The 20,976-nt window shown below is 50.7% G+C and overlaps 1 protein-coding gene and 1 non-coding gene across 2 annotated transcripts in view; both read left to right on the top strand.

The window, feature by feature from the left end:
• Positions 1-20,976, top strand: part of ME3 (malic enzyme 3) — a 227,137-nt gene that overhangs the window by 148,253 nt on the left and 57,908 nt on the right. The window contains exon 5 of the mRNA XM_068977703.1: positions 10,906-11,067. Within this exon, the coding sequence (XP_068833804.1) occupies positions 10,906-11,067 (162 nt within the window). The remainder of the gene's footprint in view (positions 1-10,905; positions 11,068-20,976) is intronic.
• LOC138084858 (small nucleolar RNA SNORD30) lies at positions 12,868-12,937 on the top strand. The gene has a single exon (XR_011145265.1). It is a non-coding gene; the product is annotated as a small nucleolar RNA SNORD30 (small nucleolar RNA).

The raw sequence follows: 20,976 nt of genomic DNA, 5'->3' as shown, positions 1-20,976 counted from the left end.
TGGCACACGAGCAGGGGAGGGACTGGAGCAGACCACGCCCAGTTTCTGTCCCTCCCGAGGTGATGCTGAGAGGCTGACAGTCGTTTTCTCCCTCCCTCGCTCCCAGCCCGTTCCCTGGGCCATCTCCCTCCACCAGGCACCAAGCGCAGCTTCTCTCTAACCCTTCTCCTGGGCTCCACCCACTTCTGGCCCTCTTGGGTGCGTGGTGGGGTTCAGAACCACAGCAAGGAGGACAGGACCTTGGCTCTTGGGAGCCAGGTTGGCGCCACAGCCAGGGCCCTTGGATTCCAGTCCTGACCTCAGTGAAGAGCTCAGATAGAACATTTCCATCTGGGTGTAATGTGACCTGGGGCTTCCCAGGTGGCTCAGTGGTAAAGAATCCACATCCCAGTGCTGGAGATGGAAGAGACTCGGGTTCGATCCCTGGGACGGGAAAATCCCCTGGAGGAGGGCATGGCAACCCACTCCAGTATTCTTGCCTGGAGAATCCCGTGGACAGAGGAGCCTAGAGGGCTACAGTCCATGGGGTTGTGAAGAGTCGGACCAGGCTGAGTATGCAGTCACGCACATGAAGTGCCTGGTGCTCCTCTTTCCTGCTTGTCTTCTTAGACTCTGGTTACAGGCAGGTCTTGACCCTGCAGGGTTTGGCCCCAGTCTCAGAAGAAGCAAGCTTCCAGGGTGTGTCAGGATGAATGTATAATGAAATCTTGAGCTCATTAAGGGAAGCCAGCTCACCTGATGGAAAGTTAACTCCAGCCTGCCCTATGTAATCTTTCCTCCTTCCTGGAGAGTTCAGCCATGGAGAGACTTGTCCACTGTAGGCGCTCAGTAGATGCTTGCTGAACTGAATGAACTTAGTAGAGGGACCTGATGAGCATCTTTCAGATACCAGGCCTGTGCCAGGGGCAGAGTCATGGGGTCTGCACTGACATCTGTGGTGCCTCTGTGTGAGCTCTGTGTGTGTGTGTGTTAGCTCTGTGTGTGTGTGTGTGTGTGTGTGTGTGCGTGCATGCACACACGCATGCTCAGTCGCTCAGTCTTGCCCCCTCTTTGCAACCCCATGGACTGTAGCCCACCAGGCTCCTCTCTCCATTGGATTCTCCAGGCAAGAATACCATGCCCTACGCCAGGGGATCTTCCCAACCCAGGGATAGAACCCAGGTCTCCCACACTACAGGCAGAGTCCTTACTGTCTGAGCCACCAGGGAAGCCCAAGAATACTACAGTGGGCAGCCTATCCCTTCTCCAGGGGATCTTCCTGACTCAAGAATCGAACCTACTTCTCTTGTGTCTCCTGCATTGGCTGGCGGATTCTTTACTCCTAGCGCCACCTGCTATGGGGAGTTTAAAAGAATGATGAAAAGACATCCCCTCTTAACCAGTAAGGAAAAAAAGCTTTTCTTCCTTCCTCCAGACTAGCACAGGGCCTTGACGGCTCATGGGCTGGATTTCAGGTTCCCATCTCTCCTCCTGTCAGGGTATAACTTACAAAGCTGCACCCAGAGCTCTGCTCCGAGGAGTGCAGAATAGGGAGAACACAGACCCTGACCCCAAAGGGCTTCCCTCCACTTGGGAAATCGAGATATGAATTCAAACTCGAACCTTAGCTGCTCAGTATCTGTTGACTTCAACCAACATATTTTAAGAACCTTCCAAGTACTAAGTGCTACTTACCAGAGAGTTGAAGACAGCACCTGTTGTGATTTTAGAGGAGAAACAGGGGCTTTGGGGTCATTCTGAAAGAGAAGGAATGAGGCAGGGCTCAGACAAGGAGAAGCATCCAGTGCCTCTAGGGAAAGCACGAGTTGCATGAGCCAGTGCGTCTAATTCAGCTGTGTTCAACAGCTATTTGGTGGTGGTGGTGGTTTAGTCGCTCCTCTGTGTCTGACTCTTTGTGACCCTGTGGACTGTGGCCCACCAGGCTCCTCTGTCCGTGGGATTTTCCAGGCAAGAAAACTGGAGTGGTTTGCCATCCCCTTCTCCAGGGAATCTTCCTGACCCAGGAATCAAACCCAGGTCTCCTGCATTGCAGGCGGATTCTTTACTGACTGAGCTATGACGGAAGCCCAACAGCCATTTAGTAAACATCTATTCTGTAAGATTTCCCTGAGGGCTTGGGGATAAAGATGGTGTATAGGCATCTTAAGGAGCTTGAAGTCCAGTTAGACTGACCCAGAAACAATTCGACTGAGCGATTAACAGTTTGAGACTATGTAAATAAAATGTCCAACAAGGCTTCCCTGGTGGCTCAGATGGTAAAGAATATGCCTGCAGTGTAGGAGACCCAAGTTTGATCCCTGAGTTAAGAAGATCCCCTGGAGAAGGACATGGCAACCCACTCCAGTATTCTTGCCTGGAGAATCCCATGGACAGAGGAGCCTGGTGGGCTATAGTCCATGGGGTCGGACAGAGTTGGACACGACTGAGCGGCTAACACTTTGAGATGTTCTGTCTGTGCTGCCGAAGAGAGGAGTGTGGGGATAAGGAGCAACAGGGTCGCCTGACCACTCACCCTGCGGTACCCCAGAGTGGATGGGTGAATCCCTGGGGCCCCCCCTCCCCTCCACGCAGAACTGCTGTTCCACTTTGCAGAAACCCTGAGCTCGTCTTGGAAGCTATGTAGAAGAGTCGGCTCTGGCTTTGCAACCAGGCAGACCTGGGTTCTGGGTTCTGGTCTTGGATCTTACATTTAGCTGCCGTGTGGGCTGATAGCCTCTCTGACCTCACAGCAGAAAATCGTGAGGGCCAACTCTGATGAAGTCTGCACTGTACTGACGGGCACTGGGGTGGGCATTGCCATCGCTGGAGAGTGCCGTAAGCCCACACAGCGAGGCTGCGGGGAGACTGCAGGGGCCTGAGGGCAGCCGAGGAGGGCATCCCCTCACCTGGGGGCAGCAGACCACAAAAGCACAGCCAGGCAATTTGGCTCTCAGACACTATTGCTTTTCAGTGATTTTTGAGATTTTTTTAATTTGTAGGCAACATTTTAAATTTAAGAGACTTCATTTGAAAAAACACAAAACACAAAACACAAAATTTGAAAATTTGAAAACCCTGAATTTCTGACTTCTCTAGAAAAGCCAGGAGCTATGAATACTGGGCCCCTGGTTTGTCATGTGTACAAGTCAATTGGGCTTCCCTGGTGGCTCAGATGGTAAAGAATCTGCCTGCAATGCAGGAGACCCAGGTTTGAACCCTGGGTCAGGAAGATCCCCTGGAGAAGGGCATGGCTACCCACTTCAGTATTCTTGCCTGGAAAATTCCATGGACAGAATGACTCACACACACACACACACACACACACACACACATGCACATACAAGTCAGTTAGGACCGATCAGGCTGCCTCTAGTCGCCACCCTGCCCCATGACAGCATTTTTCTGGAGGGTGCTTCCCTCTCACTCCAGGACTACCCTTCCAAAAGTTCAGAATCTTCTAAGCCACAGCCTTTGTTGTTTATTGGTGAAGTGATGCCCACGGTCCCCACTAGTAAGTGCCGCTGCCAGCCAGAGCCCAGCAGCTGAGCAGGGCAGGCAGAGCTTTTCAAGGCGCAGGTCTTTCTGCACCCTCATGTAGTTCGCCTCTTGGCTGGAGGGGAGGGGTGACCCGGAGATGCTTCTATGGGCTTCCCTGGTGGTCCAGCGATTAAGAATCCACCTTCCAGTGCAAGGGACATGGTTTGATCCCTGGTCTGAGAAGATTCCACATGCAGGGCAACTAAGCCCACACACCACAGTTACTGCATGTGTGCTCTGGAGCCTGGGAGCCACGACTGCTGAACCCACGTGCTGCAACCACTGAAGCCCGCCCTAGAACCTGTGCTCAGCAACAGAGGAAACCTCCACAGCAGGGAGTCGCTCACCGCGACTAGAGAAAGCCAAGGCGCAGCCACGAAGACCCAGCACAGCCAAAAATAAACAAACGAACTGAAAGAAACCCGCCGTGAGCTACCACAGCATGCCCATCAGCATGGCAGGAAGTGGAAAAGGAGGGGTGGCAAGGATACGGAGCCGTTGGAGCTCTTGTTCGTTGTCGACGGGTATATAAAGTGGGACCGCAGCATTGGAAGAAAAGCCAGGTAGTCTTTAAAAAGAGGAGAGAGAGAGACGCTTCTGAAAACTCAGAAAATAAAACAGGACTTTCTCTGGTTTCCCAGCCGGAAAGCAGGACTGAAAACTGAGCAGAAAGAGGAGTAGGCTGTCAGGGAAGTCAGGTCATGGTCTCAGGCTGGGGGACCATGGGGTTTGGGGGGCTCCCCTCTCGCAGGGAGGGAGAGCCGCCTGCCCCGCCGCTCCCCAGAGCCCTGCAGTGGAAATCACAGAGGGGACTGAGAACTGCTTTTCTGACTCTTTCCCACAGAGGCCATTTCCCGGAGCCGGGAGGAAGGCTCGGCTCAGAAGAGCCCTCTTTCTCAACAGCTTTCCCAGGCTCCTAAATCCCTCCTTCATCCCAGGCCTAACAGCTAACAGTGCCGAGAGGCGGCTGAGCCCTGGATCCAAGGGCGCATCCCCTGCCTATGGGCACCAGCCTCTTGAGCCTTTAAACCTGGACCAGACTTAGTGCCAAGTACCTGCCTGCCTTGCCCACACCCACCAAGGGGTAAGCCGCAGTCAGTGTCAGAAGTTGGATTTCCCTGGAAACATTTCTCTTGGATGGAGATCAGCGTGTTAGGAAGGGCTCTTGGGATCAGCCTCTAGAAGGAAAGGAGGCAGGACAGAGGAGAGGGATAGGTTGGGCTGAGTCGGGGGCCCCCCCCCCAGGAGACCCAGCAGGGTGCCAGAGGAGGTTCAGGAGCAGGGATGGCTCTTCCATCATCCCGAGTTGGGCCAAGGGGTCCCTCGGTCCTTGGCTGTGGGCTGCTGCCCTGGGAACGGAGCGTGACGGTGATCAAGGTAGCTCTCCTCAGTCAAGCAGGAACCCAAGCAGGCTGAAAGTACCGCTCAGGCAATGACCCCTTCTCTCTTCTGAGGGGGTCTGGACAGCACAGCACCGCATCAACTTGCCAGCATCCCGCTAAGTGCTTTATACGGACGAACTCACTGGCTTCTCCCAGCGACCCTCCAAGAGGCAGGAATTATTGTCACCCCCGTGTTATAGACAAGGCAACTGGGAAGTTAGGTTCAATGCCAGTGAGGGATGGAACCAAGATTTGAAACGACAGCCTGAGCATTATTTCCTGGGGAGAGGAGAAGAGGCAGAGAGGAGGAGGAGATGGGAAGGGTGAGAGAGAAGGAGGAGGAGGGAGAGGTCTCGCACACAGTGCTGAGGGCGGCCCACGCCCAGAGCTTCAAGCCCAGGGTAACCACAGCCGGGGCAGGCCAGGAGACGGGGCCCTTGCATCGGTCTTGGGTCAGCCCCTCTGGGGCCAGGCAGGCTGAGGGAGGTGGACAGTAAGTCAGAAGCCGGCTGGACAGAGGAAGAAGGGAGCACAGCATCCCCCAGTCATCCGAATCTTCTCCTTGTTATCAGAAATACCGAGGGGTCACGAGCTGTAAAGGCCATCCAGGTGTGGTAACTGTGATGCTGTGGTTCGGGGTAGCCATTGCCAGGCTCTGAAACCCCAGGCTGCAGCTCCAGCTTGCACTCAGCCTTCTGACTCCCTCTGCTCTTGTGGTCCCAGGCCCAGGTCCCCTGATGTCACGAAAAACAGGAGGCAGCGTCTTCTCTCTGAACTTGCCTGTCTTCTCCAGGTCTGAATTCAGTCCCGAGAAGAGCCTTTGCTCTCTCTGTTGGGCCAATCACATTGTCCATCGTTTACTGAGTTCAGGTTGCATTGCAGATCCCAAGCCAAGTGCTAAAGAATCAAAGAGGACAGGATCCTTTACTTGCCCTTAAAGAGTTGCTATGAAAGACAAGGACATAGATATAACTGTCATACAAAGAAGAAAGGCTTAGGTGACACGGGAGATTAAAATGCTATAGGAATTCAGAGCTGGGAGTGATATGTTCCAGAAGGGAAGCTTCATATGGAGGAAAGTGTCTTTTGAACTGTTCCTTGAAACATGTAAGGATGGTAGGATTTGGATCAAGGAGGTATAGGGATTGAGGTGTTAAATAGCATGTAGGCTAGAAAACACATACCTTATACAAGATTAGCAGTATTTCCATTTGGGTGCAGCATGGAATGGATAAAAAGGGAAATTCAAAGAGTAGATTGGACGTAGATCATGGAAGGCCTTAAGTGTCAGTCGGAGATGTTTGAGCTTTATTTTAGTGGCATCAGGAGCCATTGGAGGTGTGGGGGCAAGAAAACGACAGATCGAGGTGTGCTTTGAAAAACGAAATGGGATAAGGAGACGCAGGAGTAGAAAGACCAGGTGCATGTATGCTGTCTCGAAGTCATGTCCACTGTCTGTGACCCAAGGACTGCAGCCCCCCAGGCTCCTCTGTCCATGGGATTCTCCAGGCAAGAACACCAGAGTGGGTTGCCATTTCCTCCTCCAGGGGATTCTTCCTGACCCAGGGATCAAACCCGGGTGTCTTTCATCTCCTGCATTGGCAGGTGAGTTGTTTACCACTAGCATCACCTGGGAAGCCCATAGAGCCAGACTTTCTTAAAAGTTGCTGAGGTCTGCCATGATTTCGTTTTCACGCCCTCGTTTAACAGACGATTGTTGCATGGCCTTTCTGCAGTGAGGCTGAATTAAAGAGCGATGAAACAATTAAAAATTCTAATATGTAGCCTTTGCCCTAAATAATAATCATCAATATAATCATAAGAGCAGCAATCATTTGCCAATCATTTACTTTATTGTACAAGGCCCCTGGTTAAAATGAGACATTTATTACTTAATTTCATCTCTACCCATGGAGTTGCAGAGTCGGATGCAACTGAGTGACTAACAACTTTCATCTTTACCACCTAATGAGTTGGATATTTTAATTATTCTAATGTTATGGGAAATTAAAATTCAGAAAACCTACTGTTTGACCCAAGATTACATATGGTACATTATCAAGAAGCCTAGTTTCAAGTGCTGGCTATTAGATGCCAAAACTCATGCTGTTAACCTTTAGGCTGTTGGGTGAGATAAAATGTGCAGTTTTTAAATGTTAAATAAGAATGCAAATGCTGTCACTATCAAAGGCTTTAATTGCACCTTATGAAGGGCTTTAGGTGCTTAATTATTGTTTGCAGAAGGCGGGCGGGCAGCCAGGAAGGGTGAGCAGGCCAGGTGCATGGAAAATACAGCAGGTGCTAGCAGCAATCACATTAGGCTGGAATGGCAGGATTTGCACTGCGGGGGAAAGCGCAGGAGGAGACAGAGGCTGAGAGGCAAGAGACCAAAGGTAAATACAGTGTGTGTCCCTCCTCTGGCGGGAGTGAGGCCAGTTTGACCAAAGAGAGCAATTGCATGCAGATGAGTTCCAGAAGCCGTGCTGGGTTCCTGTCATTAGAGATAAGCCTTCTGGACTCTATTTCATGGACAGTTAGAAGGCAGTAAAGGGGAAATCCCATGGACAAAGGAGCCTGGCAGGCAACAGTCCATAGGGTCGCAAAGAGTCAAACACAACTTAGCAACTGAACAACAACGATAAAAGGCCTTTGAGCCTGGTTGTGAAGCTGTTGCAATATATACACTTGCTGTTGTTGAGTCACTAAATCATGTCCGACTCTTTTGCGACTCCATGGACCGTAGCCCACCAGGCTCCTCTGTCCATGGGATTTCCCAGGCAAGACTACTGGAGTGGGTTGCCATTTCCTTCTCCAGGAGCTCTTTCCAACCCATGGATTGACTGTGCATCTCCTGCTTGGCAGGTGGATTCTTTACCACTGAGCCACAGGGAGGCTCTGTGAAATAGCTGGGGGGACACTGCTGAATAGCACGGGGGCTCAGCTCAGGTCCCTGAGATGATCTGCAGGGGCAGGATGAGGGCGGGTGGCAGGGAGGGGATACAGCTATATTATACATGTGGCTGGCTCACTCTGTTGTACAGCAGGAGCTAACACAACATTGTAAAGCAATTACACTCCAGTTTTTTTAAAAAGGAAAATTAATAAGCAACGCAACTGTTAGCACAAGAGGATTGAGAGTGGATGGCAGATGGAGGTGAGAGATCCCCTCGGAGGGGCCAGGCATGCAGTCAAGTGCCCGCAGTCTCCACATTGAGAGGGACTCTGTCAGGCCTCTGCTACCATCTTTTGTTTTTTGGCCATGTTGTGTGTTCTGCGGGGTCTTAGTTCCCCGACCAGGGAGCGAACCCATGCCCCCTGCCTTGGGAATGCGGAGTCTCAACCGCGGACCACCAGGGAAATCCCCCACCACCATCTTGAAAAGCTCCAGAGCTGTAAGGAGAGCACCCTGGAGTCGTAGCTGGTTTGCTCTGTAGAACTCCGTGTCTCTCTCTGCGCCTCAGCAGAGAGAAAGTGTGAGAGATTGGGACTCAGAATAAGGGGGTTTTAGCTAGGAGAGATGGTAGGGAAATGTGCAAAGTTTGGGCCCCCAGGGACAGTGTGAAGACAGGGCTCGGGGAGAGCGGCCAGGAGGGGGCCAGAGGAAGGCTGCAGAGAGGTCGGATGGGAGGTGGGGTGGGACTTTGCCAAGAGCACAGGTGCTTTTCTCAGCTGAATGGTGGGGGGATTGGGATGCGGGGAGTAGAGGGAGCCCAGACCAGGAACCCGAAGCCTAACTAGAACCCCCACTTGCCATATTCACAAGCAAGGTGCCCTTGGTAAGTCACCCAGTGTTTCTAAGATAACTGCTGTGGAAACATCGAGTGCAGTGCCTGGCGTGGGGCTGATGCTGAGCAAATATGTACAGAACGTGAAGGTCCAGGAGCTTCGTTTGCTCAGCTGTGAATCGGGGATAACCATCACAGACCTGCCTCCCTGCCAGGTGTGGGAAAAACCAGGTGAGATGTGAGACAGGGTCGGGGGAGGGGCCCTCGCCCTAGAGGCAAGAGTAGTCTCAAGGAGACAGCAAGATAGTCACGCATCCGCTGCCCTCTCAAGAGCCTCCTTTCCAGAGGTGAAGGGGTATTTAAAAAATCTATACACCAGTTTCTATTAAAAGGCCCTGTGTGCTCTCTCACCCCAGGAGAAAGAGAGAGAAGATTCTACAGAGCTTGTGGGTGCTGGATCTTAAACCCTTCCTGGCAGAATGGAGTCTTCATCTCTTTATCCACGGGGCCCAGCACTGTGCCATGTGGAGTAAAGTGACCCCTGTAGTGCCCGGCACATCCACATCTCAGAGCTGGTCCTACGTCCTGACCCAAAGCTGGTTCCAGGGGAGGGCTGGGTCGCCCCGTAAACTCCACTCATTAGGAGATGTAGGGAACCAGTGCTGGGGAGCAGCTTGGGGTGACCTACAAACAAGTCACTGTCACCCTGAGGGGCTCCCCTTGGCCTGACATTCAGGGCCCTCCTCAGTCTGACTCCAGCCTGATTTTCCATTGCCTCCTTTCCTGGGACCCGAACCTGCCCCCCCCCACACACATCCTCTACCCCCACCACTTCCACCCTGGACCTTAATTTCCTTTGCATCAAATGGGTAATCTCCACCTTTCCAAGGTCTGGCGTGTGTTTCCCCCACATCCAAGAAGGGTTGCCCTGCAGGAAGCGCCTCTCCCTTCTGTCTCTGCTTTTCTTGAACTACGACATAGCTCTCATACTTTACCCCAGAGTCAGTATAAATATACACGTTCCATCTCTCTTCTGCCCTTTATTCCTTTCAAGGGCAGGGTCCACGCATTCTTGCTCTTATAGATAAGCAAACTGAAGCTCCTTCCCCTAGGTTTTAGCATAGTGTCTTTTGCAAAGTGCCCTGACCCAGGGATGGCTCAGCGGTAAAGAACCTGCTTGCAGTGCAGGAGACGTGAGTTCAGCCCCTGGGTGGGCAAGATCCACTGAAGAAGGAAAGGGCAACCCACTCCAGTATTCTTGCCTGAAAAGTCCCATGGACAGAGGAGCCTGGCGGGCTACATGGGGTTGCAGAGTTGGACATGATTGAAGCAACTTTGCACACAAAGTTTACTAGAGTTGGTTCACTTGTAAGGTTGTAAGGTTCCTGGGCAGGCTCTCACTGCCCTGAGTACTCAATGGGTTGCATTTTCATAATCACAGGAAGAGAGGGGAGGGGGAGAAGATCTTCTTTGTCTTTCTTGAGTAGACATCATGTTTCCCTCATCAGTTCCTCCCCCAGGTAGGGCAGGGAAGTTTTCTTGTCCCTATATGGTCCAGCCAGCACTGTCATAGCACTTTGGAAAAATATTTCCAGGTGTCAGTACAATAAGGGTCTTTCATTTTGAAAAGTCACCTTTCCATAAATGATTGTTTTTTGTGTGCACACAGCATGTTTTGAGGGTCATTAACCTGAAGACACCACTGGGCAAGTTGTAGGCTTTATTCGCTACTACTGTTTTATTGTTGGGGGTCATTGCGCAAAGAACATGTCTTTGGGGCCAAAGCGCATGTTTTGGGGGTTACTAATTAACTGAGCTCACTGGGCGGGATATGGGTCTTATGCCTCCATTGTTTTGTTTGGGGGCTTGTCTCTTGCATAGTTTAACTTGCTGAGCAAGTTGTCCTGGTTTTATTGTTCAGCATCCAATATGGCTTTGATGCTAAGGGGCTTCTTTTGCTCTGTGAGTGAAGCAAGCCCATAGTGCTTCAGAATTTTTTCATTATTTTCTTGAGTGATGATTAGTCTTATTGTGGTCTCTCAAATCCCCCTAAAGTTCCCTCCTTAGTGGGGTTTCTAAGCTAACGTTTTGATTATCCTACTCTATCCCTGCCCCATGGGCAGAATAGCCTGGAGGGCTACAGTCCATGGGTCACAAAAAGTTGGAGACAACTGAGCGTCTGAGCACACACATCCCTGCCATTCCCACAGTAAGCATCATCGTCAGGCCCAACATGCTGCACAAACAGGCGCTTCATACAGATGTCCTACCTGTCCTTCCAGGCGGTGGTGGTGACTGACGGGGAACGCATTCTGGGCCTGGGAGACCTGGGCTGCTACGGCATGGGCATCCCCGTGGGCAAGCTGGCCCTGTACACAGCATGTGGAGGCGTCAACCCACGGCAGTGCCTCCCTGTGCTGCTGGATGTGGGCACCAACAACGAGGTAATGTGCTGCCCTGGCCGGGAGCTGGAGGGTATCAGCTGGGCTGGGGTGGGGAGCACCCTTGTGCAGTGATCTGTCTACGCAGCATCAGGCTGTTCTGCACAACACGTAAGTAAGCCCAAGAGATGGGGTGCTGAGGCAAGGAATGCAACTTTATTTATTCGGAGAGCCATCCGAGAAGATGAGAGACTAATGTCTCAAAATAACCATCTTACAGGGGCTGGATGCCAGGTTCTTTTGTAGCTCAGGGATGGGGGAAGTGAGGAAGCAAAGTAAAAAGGCCATTAATCTTGCAAATATCTCCTAGAATGGCAAGCCTCGGGTAGGGGATGTGTTCATTTCTTCCTTCCAGCTGTCCACAGGTGGACAGGGTCCTGAACAAAGGGACTTTAGTTTAGCAGTCAGGCAGAGGGGTAGGATTCTCTGAAGCAGGCCATTGTATTTTTTACATTTTTTAAAAAATAATAACAAAAGCAAAGGAAAGCAAGTCAAAGAAACAGTTACAACATGGACACAAAATCGGCTTTTCCCTACAAGGGGGCCGTTTCTCTCTGGGGTCCTCTTTGCCAGGACACTTCGCCTACACAGTGGTGACTCAAAGACCTGTCTCCATCCTGGCTGCCCACTCTGCCCTCCCAGCCCCACTGTCCTCCCCCAGCCTCTTCTGGGTCTTCTTGCTCCCCTCCCTCCTGCCAAGGTGCCCCTGCACAGGCTTTCTGTGCTGCCTTGTTCTGTGACCCCAGGCAGTTTCCATTACCCTGGTGGCCTCTCTCTCTCTCTGATCCATTAACGAAGAGAGCCACTGAGGTGGGAGTGGCTGCTGGGCAGTTTTTTCAGCATTTAAGAGGCGAACTACCTCTGTAAAGAACTTTCCCGCTGGCTCAGTGGTAAAGAATCCGCCTGCCAGTGCAGGAGACACAGGTTGGGTCCCCAGGTAGGGAAGATCCCCTGGAGAAGGAAATAGTAACCCATTCCAGTATTCTTGGCTGGGAAATCCCATGGACAGAGGAGCCTGGCAGGCTACAGTCCCTGGGGTCACAAAGAGTTGGACATGACTTGGTGAGTAAACAACAACAACTACCTCTGTAAAAGGATTAAAACTCGAAGCACTGAGGCCATGGCTGAAATGCCTGGATCAGGCACATGAGTGTCCTGTAAACCCATGGGGAGAAACTGACCCAAAATTGGCTGGGACCCCCTGCAGGCTTCTGGGAAATTTATAGTTTAAGCAGCTCAAACCCCAGCCAGGAGTTTGTCTACTCCGGGTACCACCACCATGGGTCATGTTCTTCATGCTATCTGCGATTCACAGCTCTGTGTCATTGTGTCAGAGAACATGAAAGAACTCCTTCTTAATGACATCTATCTCTGGATTTAAAATCAGTGCATGTCCATCAGAGAAAAACCCAGAGAAGTATTAAAAATAAAATATTAGTCACTGCTGCTGCTAAGTCACTTCAGTCGTGTCTGACTCTGTGTAACCCCATAGACGGCAGCCCACCAGCCTCCCCCGTCCCTGGGATTCTCCAGGCAAGAACACTGGAGTGGGTTGCCATTTCCTTCTCCAATGCATGAAAGGGAAAAGTGAAAGGGAAGTCACTCATGTCCGACCCTTGGCATGGACTGCAGCCTACCAGGCTCCTCCATCCATGGGATTTTCCAGGCAAGAGTACTGGAGTGGGGTGCCATTGCCTTCTCCGATATTAGTCACACAACCAGTAATAATCATTGTTTGCAATTTGGAATATTTCTTTCCAGCCTTACCCCCACCAAATTTAGCTTTCATAAAAGCCAAATTAAATACGTGATGATTTACACGAAATCTCATTTAGCTGATGATTTGCTATTGAGACTCGGAAATCTGATTTTCTCGAGAAAAGAAACAAAGGAAGTTTATATTGCATGTACAATTTTGTTTCCTGCTTTTTTAAAGGTCGTGTGTGTCAGGAGTTTTCTCGCAGCCATTCTTCCACAGTGTCATTTACATAGCTGCCTGGTGTTTCGCAGTGCACGTAAGAAACTCTCCACTCTTAGACACTCAGGTTGTCTCTGTCTTCTTGGAAATATAATTGTGCTCTCATCCCCATTTTTGCGGGTCAGTCTTCCTGTCCTTGATGATTTCCCAAGGATAAACTCCTACAAGCAGAGATATTGAGGCAAAGAGAATGGTCATTGTCAGAAAAGCTTATACTGTTGGTATCCTGTGTGATCTTTCTCAGGAAGACTTGTCATGGCTCTTCCCAAGGTCTCCTTCCCCTCTGGACACCACACAACACTCTCATTTCTAAACAAGAATACGCACTGTAGCCCCTAGTGAGAAATGATGCTTATTCAGGTTTCATCCCCAGATGCAGTCAAGTGAGGGAGACGCAGGCAGACCTGGCTTCAGGCTGGGAACCCATGCGGGTGGGAGGGGCTGGCGGAGGACAAGCCGGCAGCCAAAGGGCTGGGCTGGGAACACGGGCCCTGACCCCCACCCCTGATGGCCAGGGAAGTCCCTGTATCCCTCCAGACTCCAGCCCTGCCAGTGAAACTGGAGCCTGGGCCAGGTTACCGAGTGCGCTCCCACATCCAAAGCACTTCTCCACATGCCTCCCCACCAGCCTAGGAGCAGGGCAGCTGGGCACTGGGACACGCCTTATCATTGCTCATCAAGACCAGTCTTTAAGGTCTGCCCCGTGCTGTGGTTTCCCCTGCCCAACCAGATGCCTGAGTTTTGCTGAAATTGTCCCTCGACCACGAAGAACATGTGCGGAAGCCGTGTAAGTGTGGAAGAGGAGAGCAAACTCTGTGTTATTATTCCCACCCATCACCTCTTGCTGTGTTCCAACTGGATTTAATCGAGACCTTTCCCCCCTCTCTCCTAAAAGCTGTTTCTAGACAAGAAATGGAATGGCTTGAGGTTGATCCTGAGGCCATTGCATCCCTTGGAAGGGTGTTGGCTGCCTTTAGCTGGTGTCTGACATCCTTTATCGTTAAAAGTCCAGCACCCAGCAATGATGTGCTACAGTTTAGAGTGGGCCTCAACTTGTAACTACCAGGGTCTTCGCCAGTGGCTCAGATGGTAAAGAATCCACCTGCAATGCAGGAGACCTGGATTCAATCCCTGGGCCGGGAAGATTCCCTGAGGAGGGCATGGCCACCCACTCCAGTATTCTTGCCTGGAGAACTCCATGGACAGAGGAGCCTGGTGGGCCACAGTCCATGCAGTGGCAAAGAGATGGACATGATTGAACAATGGCGCTACTACCACTTGTGACAAACCCATCAGAAAAGGTGGTGGAAAGTAGGAGTAACCATGGCCCTTGCATGGACGACCCTGGTTAAGTCTGACAGTAACCCTATCGGTGGAGCACCAGTTATTACCCTCTTTACAGCTGAGGAAACTGAGGCCCAGAGAGATGAATTTCCCTAAGATCTGCTAGAAACGGCAGAGATCTTGGAGGCAGAGCAGTGAGTGGTCCTGGAGAGAGATCTTAGTTCCCTGCCCAGGAACTGACCCTAGGTAATCTGGATGAAAACCAGGAGTCCTAACCACCAGACCGCCAGGGGCTAGAGGCTAGAAGCAAAGTTCCCTGGTTCTTTCCCTCATCTGAAAGCAAGAATGTTACAAGGAGGCAAAAACTGTCATAACAGGTACAAAGTTCACAGAGAAACAGTTTGTTTATTAATATTTAAGACAGAAGCAAGGCAGAAATACACACCTGGAAACAAAGGGAATAGGCATCCTCTCTAATGAGGTGCCTGCCAGGCTCCTCTGTCCATGGGATTTCCCAGGCAAGAATACTGGAGTGGGTTGCCATGCCCTCCTCCAGGGGATCTTCCCAACCAAGGATTGACCCAAGTCTCTTGCTGCTCCTGCTTTGCAGGTGGATTCTTTTCCACTGAGTTACCGGGGAAGCCCTCTCTAATGAGGAGGAGTACAGGAAGTCAGAAGATAGGCAGAGATGTGCCTGGAGAGGAGTGTAGGAATCCTGAGTGAGGCACGCAATAGAGAGGTGACCTAAATCACTTACAATCACTCTAAGGCCTTTGTTTGTATCTGGCCAATTATTTTGTTTCTTTTTTCACATGGGACTTGTCCTAGGACTCTTCCAAGATATGAGTACAACTTTCTGTTAAGATGGACTCCACCACAGAGGCCTGTGGGGGTATGTCCACACTTATTATGGGCTGGCACCCCCTCCCTTTGTGACCCCCGAGGAGCCTTCCTGAGCACGTGCAGACAGGGAAGTTTTCCTGACCTTAGGAGTGGTCACCTGAGTAGTCACCTTCCCTCTTCACTTCAGCAGAGCTCAGCTCCTGCAGCTCGCTTTGTCCCAGGAGTGTCTGGGTGAGAGCAAAGCTTCAGTTTCCCTCCACTGGACAGACCCCAGGTGTCCAGCCCAGGGGCCCATCTACCTCCTGCCTCGGCAGGAGGGGGCCTAACCACCTGTGTCCTCCTCCCCACACCACCTGCCCGGGTTCTGGTCGCTTTATGAGGAAAAGGCACTTCTGGACTTTTAGAGTTTGTATTCCTAAAGTAGCTTCAGCGCGTTATTCAGAATTCTAAAGGAAGAAGGAAGCAGCCTTTCTCCCGCTGTGCCACATCTGTGCCCCATCCCACGTGTCCCTGTGCGTCTACGTGGATGTCCTTGTTGCCAAGTTGTCATCACACTGTACCCCTAATTTTGTTCTGATCTCTTCAGTGAGAATTATGTTGTCAGCACTTTCTCTTTACTTATTTTTTTTAAGTTTATGAAGTGTTTAGTAGGTGTCAGGCACTCAGCGAGGCTGCGGGAGATAAATGAGAGCCAGGCGTGGGTGGACTGGTCTAGCTGTCCGAGTTTCAGCATTGTCACCTAATGGATCATTTTAATGGCTCAAGGGGTACAGCTACTCAAAGTGTCTGCTTCCCCCCCACCTCCCCTGTGGCTTTTGGCCCCCACATCACCTCTCCCTCCTGGGTGTGGAAGGCAGAGAGCTTCCCCTGGGCCTACTCCCTCCTGTTAGAAAGGACCAGAGAGTTCCCCAGCTGGAGGACAGAGCACACCCTGACCAGGCAACACTATCTGTGGGAGAGAAAGCAGTTCTCACCCAGTCCCGGGAGACCTCAGCTGTCACCCACAGTGTCCCAGGACCTTGTATGATTCGGTCTCATTTCACTTTCATGCCAGCTATATATGAGATATTCAGTTCAGTTCAGTCTCTCAGTCGTGTCCGACTCTTTGAGACCCCATGAATCGCAGCACTCCAGGCCTCCCTGTCCATCACCAACTCCCGGAGTTCACTCAGACTCACGTCCATCAAGTCAGTGATGCCATCCAGCCATCTCATCCTCTGTCGTCCCCTTCTCCTCCTGCCCCCAATCCCTCCCAGCATCAGAGTCTTTTCCAATGAGTCAACTCTTCACAAGAGGTGGCCAAAGTACTGGAGTTTCAGCTTTAGCATCATTCCTTCCAAAGAAATCCCAGGGCTGATCTCCTTCAGAATGGACTGGTTGGATCTCCTTGCAGTCCAAGGGACTCTCAAGAGTCTTCTCCAACACCACACTTCAAAAGCATCAATTCTTCAGTGCTCAGCCTTCTTCACAGTCCAACTCTCACATCTATACATGACCACAGGAAAAACCATAGCCTTGACTAGACGGACCTTAGTTGGCAAAGTAATGTCTCTGCTTTTGAATATACTATCTAGGTTGGTCAGAACTTTTCTTCCAAGGAGTAAGTGTCTTAATTTCATGGCTGCAGTCACCATCTGCAGTGATTTTGGAGCCCAAAAAAATAGTCTGACACTGTTTCCACTGTTTCTCCATCTATTTCCCATAAAGTGATGGGACCGGATGCCATGATCTTCGTTTTCTAAATGTTGAGCTTTAAGCCAACTTTTTCACTCTCCTCTTTCACTTTCACCAAGAGGCTTTTTAGCTCCTCTTCAGTTTCTGCCATAAGGGTGGTGTCATCTGCATATCTGAGGTTATTGATATTTCTCCCAGCAATCTTGATTCCAGCTTGTGTTTCTCCCAGTCCAGCATTTCTCATGATGTACTCTGCATAGAAGTTAAACAGGCTTGGTCTCCCCATTTTACACCTGAGGACACTGAGACTGAATCGTGCTAACTGTTTTCCTCAGGCCCCACAGCTCTAAGTGTTGGAGTGGAGATTTGAGCCCAGGTTCTCCCTGGCTGCCAGAGTTGCCTTGTCTACCATGGCACACTGCTCCAAGATGTCAAGCATCTGTGTTATAGGCTGGGTGATTAAGAGTGGGAAAGGAGGTGTTTCCCACACTCCGGGTTCCACAGACAGTCAGGATCAAACTAAGGCTTTGCGATGCCATTTTCACAGTCCTCCCCCGGCAAGCAGAGGCGAGCTCCCTCCAGACTATCTTTAAGGAAGTCACAAAGAGGCCCACCTTGGGGAGATGGAAGACAGTGATCTCTCTCTTCACAAACACATTCACTGCGTGGTGTCCCACCTTAGAGGTCTTTTTGAAAATAACCAGTTCGCAAGACTTTTCTGCTTGAAATTGAGGGGCACATCTCTTGCCCAGAGCAAGCACGGGAGAGGGAGTGCCTGCTTGAGCTACCATCTCTGTGCCAGTTCAGGGAGGATGCTGCAGTGAAGGCTTGAGTCCAGAAAAACTAGACCAACTGTGTGTGTGTGTGTCTATTAAAAAAAAACTCCTGAGGCAAAAGGAGCTTTAATCAGAGTCAAAGAAAACACCCCTCTAGGTTTCCTGTTGAAGGAAAACATCTGTGTCTACAGCCCTGAAATTCTGAGTCACTTTTACCTGCCGACACCAAGGAGGTCTGGAAAAATAAATATGTGAGGCATGAGCGCATGAGGGAGGGGCATCCCATGATGTTCCAAATGCCAGGGAGAGGAAGCCCCGCCCCATTCAGCAGGGCACCTGCTCTGGCCCACCCCCCCACACATCCCCCACCCCCACCCCCCACCCCTAGGCTTCCTTGGTGGCTCAGAAGGTAAAGAATCCACCTGCAATATGAGAGACCTGGGTTTGATCCCTGAATCAGGAAGATCCCCTGGGAAAGGGAATAGCAACCCGCTCCAATATTCTGGCCTGGAGAATTCCATGGACAGAGGAGCCTGATGGGCTACAGTCCATGGGGTCACAAAGAACTGGACACAACTGAGCGACTAACACACACACACACACACACACACACACAAGATATTAGATGTCAATGCTTCTGGCTCACCCTCCCTGGTTTCACACAGGAAAAGGGGCCCCAGGGCAGAAATGACTTCCCTCAGATTTAAGTGCAAACCCAGCGCTTGTCCCACTCTGTGCCAAGGATTCTATGGGGCAACCTGGGCTTGGCTTCTCAGCCCTCGGTTTTTTTTCTGCCCACGTCTTGAGCTTTGATGGAGTCTCCCCTCAAGGAGATGCTGTGAGAGTCTCTATGGGGCTTTGATGGCGTCTCCTCTCAAGGAGACTCTGAGAGAGTCTCATCGGAAAGACTAAAGAGGCGGGTGGAGGAGACGGATCACGGGCAGAGCCTGGTCGTCGGTGCCTTGGGGGCTGCTGGTTGCCGAGGCTGCATGGGATCGCCCCCAGAGCCGGAGGGTGAAGGACTCCTTCTCCCTGACAAGACTGCCGTCACTGCAGATAATAATGTGGTTCACCCACAGCGCCTTCAGGCGCTGGCTGTCTGTGCACCTGTGACCAGTGAGGAGGCCCAGCCTAGGGTCGTTGTCGCTTACCCTTGGGTTGACCAAGCTTCCAGAGAATTACGTGGTGGGCACAGCTGCCACCTGGAGGGAGAAACAGCCCTGTGTCCACACCTTGGACCCAATCCCATGACCTCCTCAGAACCCCAGATGTTCTCTGAATAACACTTTTGTGTGCCTGTTGCTGTGCAAGATAAGTATTTTTCCAGACCAAGATGACACAGCAGGTGAAGAGCAAGCCATTTTGTTTTCCATGACATTTAGTCTCCAAGATTTTTCACCTTGAAAAGTCAGAGCCAGCATATATTAAGTTAACCTTAATAATGCATTCCAACCTGTGTGTGCTAAGTCGCTTTAGTCGTGTCTGACTCTTTGCCACCCATGGAGTGTAGCCCGCCAGGCTCCTCTGTCCCTGGGATTCTCCAGGCAAGAATACTGGAGTGGGTTGCCATACCCTCCTAAAGGGGATATTCCCAATCCAGGGATCGAACACAAGTCTCCTGCAGCTCTTGCATAGAAGGCAGATTCTTTACTACTGAGCCACGAGGAAGCCCGCATTCCAACATACATTAGGCACAGGAAATACTGTTTGAGTCCACTTATACGAGGTACCCAAAATTGTCAAATTCATTGAGTCAGGAAGTATATTTGGTAGGTGCCAGTGGTCGGGGGCAAGGGTGGTGAGAAGGGAGAATGGGGAGTTAGTATTTAATGGGGACAGAGTTTCAGCTCGAAAAGCTGAAAAATTTGGGAGATGGATTATAGTGAGAATTCTACAATAAGGTACAATTGTGGTACATTAAGTGGCACTTAGTGCCCCTGAACTATACAGTTAAACATGGTTAAAATAATATGTTTTATATTATGTGACTTTTATCACAATTAAAAAAAAAACTGAATGCAACACGAAGAAGGAAGAGCTATGAAATTAGGGTTTGGAGAGAGAGATTAAACAGCAAGAATGAGCATTACGATGATTATTTTGGTACCTGGCTTCAGTTGTATCTGAAGTCAGTCTACGTCTATACTCTTCAGTTTTGTGATTCAATAAAGTACTTTCTTTCCCCTTCAAAAAAAAAAAGAGTCAGAGCCAGGCAGACACCCACGGAGGGCACACTCAACTCCCACGGCAGTGGGGAAAGTTCTGGTCCGCCTGGTTCATCTACTCTGCTTTGAGTAAAGCCTCAACCTGAAGTTACAGTTGTAGACTGACTTAGTGCCAGCAGGAACTTGGCGACAACCTAGCAGAGAGAACGCAGCAGGCTTGGGGCTGAGGACGCTGGTCCCTCCTGGGAAGACCCCATGCTCTAGTCATTGCCAGCCTCTTGCTTCCACCAGATTCGTTCTGTGAACATAGGCAGTTCACTTAACCTTTCCGGGCCTCAAAAATTCCTTTGGAGGAAGCCAATCCAAGTGATTTCTAAGACCTGCGTAGTTTTGTGTTTTTTGTTTTTTTTTTGACCTGCGTAGTTTTTAATTCAGCATCTCCTTAGCCCAGTCATAATTGCAACTCACATCATAAATGCTTTTAAATGGCCTGCCATGCACAGCACTGTAAACATCACTAGGGAGACGCATGTCAATAAGGACCCTTTCCTCAAAGAACTTATGCAGTGGAGATCATTGTAAGTCAACTATATTTCAATGAAATGTATAGAGAAATAATTATTATCGCCACTGGACAGAGAGGCAAAACGAAGCAGGGGCGAGTCCCCGGAGTCTCAGAGCTCATTGGGTGACAGAGCGTGAATGCAAACCCAGGCGCGTCTGATCCCACAGCCCACTTTAGGTCACTTGGTGGGACACAGGGTGAATTGTTCCATGTGAGACAGTGTGGAAGCTCCACCCTCTGCTGTTCATGAGAAGCCGTCTTCATTCCTGCTGAAGGACCACCAGCTGACTGGAGACGTGGACACGGCGTTTCCCCAGACCCCACCCCGCTGTTGCTGCTCCCCAGCCGGGTCAGCAGCACCAGCTGGAGCTTCCAGCCACTCCTGGACTCTCAGAAGGACCAGGGTAGGGGTCAGGAGCCACATTCCCTGGTCCCTGCAATGTCAAATGATGGGGTGGAAAGGGCACCATCAGGAGATCCAGTCAAAGCAAGGCTCAGTTTCAGCTTTGCTACTTTCTGGCTGTGTGAACTTGGGTAATTTACTTAAACCCTTGAACTCCACCTTCCTTATCTGTAAAATGGGCATGAGAACATGCAAGACAGAAGCCTCAAACTACTTTTTTAGAA

Source organism: Capricornis sumatraensis, chromosome 8, assembly GCF_032405125.1.
Source record: "Capricornis sumatraensis isolate serow.1 chromosome 8, serow.2, whole genome shotgun sequence".
NCBI lineage: Eukaryota > Metazoa > Chordata > Mammalia > Artiodactyla > Bovidae > Capricornis > Capricornis sumatraensis.
The sequence above is the reverse complement of the archived record's forward strand: the minus strand, read 5'-3'. Positions and strand labels throughout refer to the sequence as shown.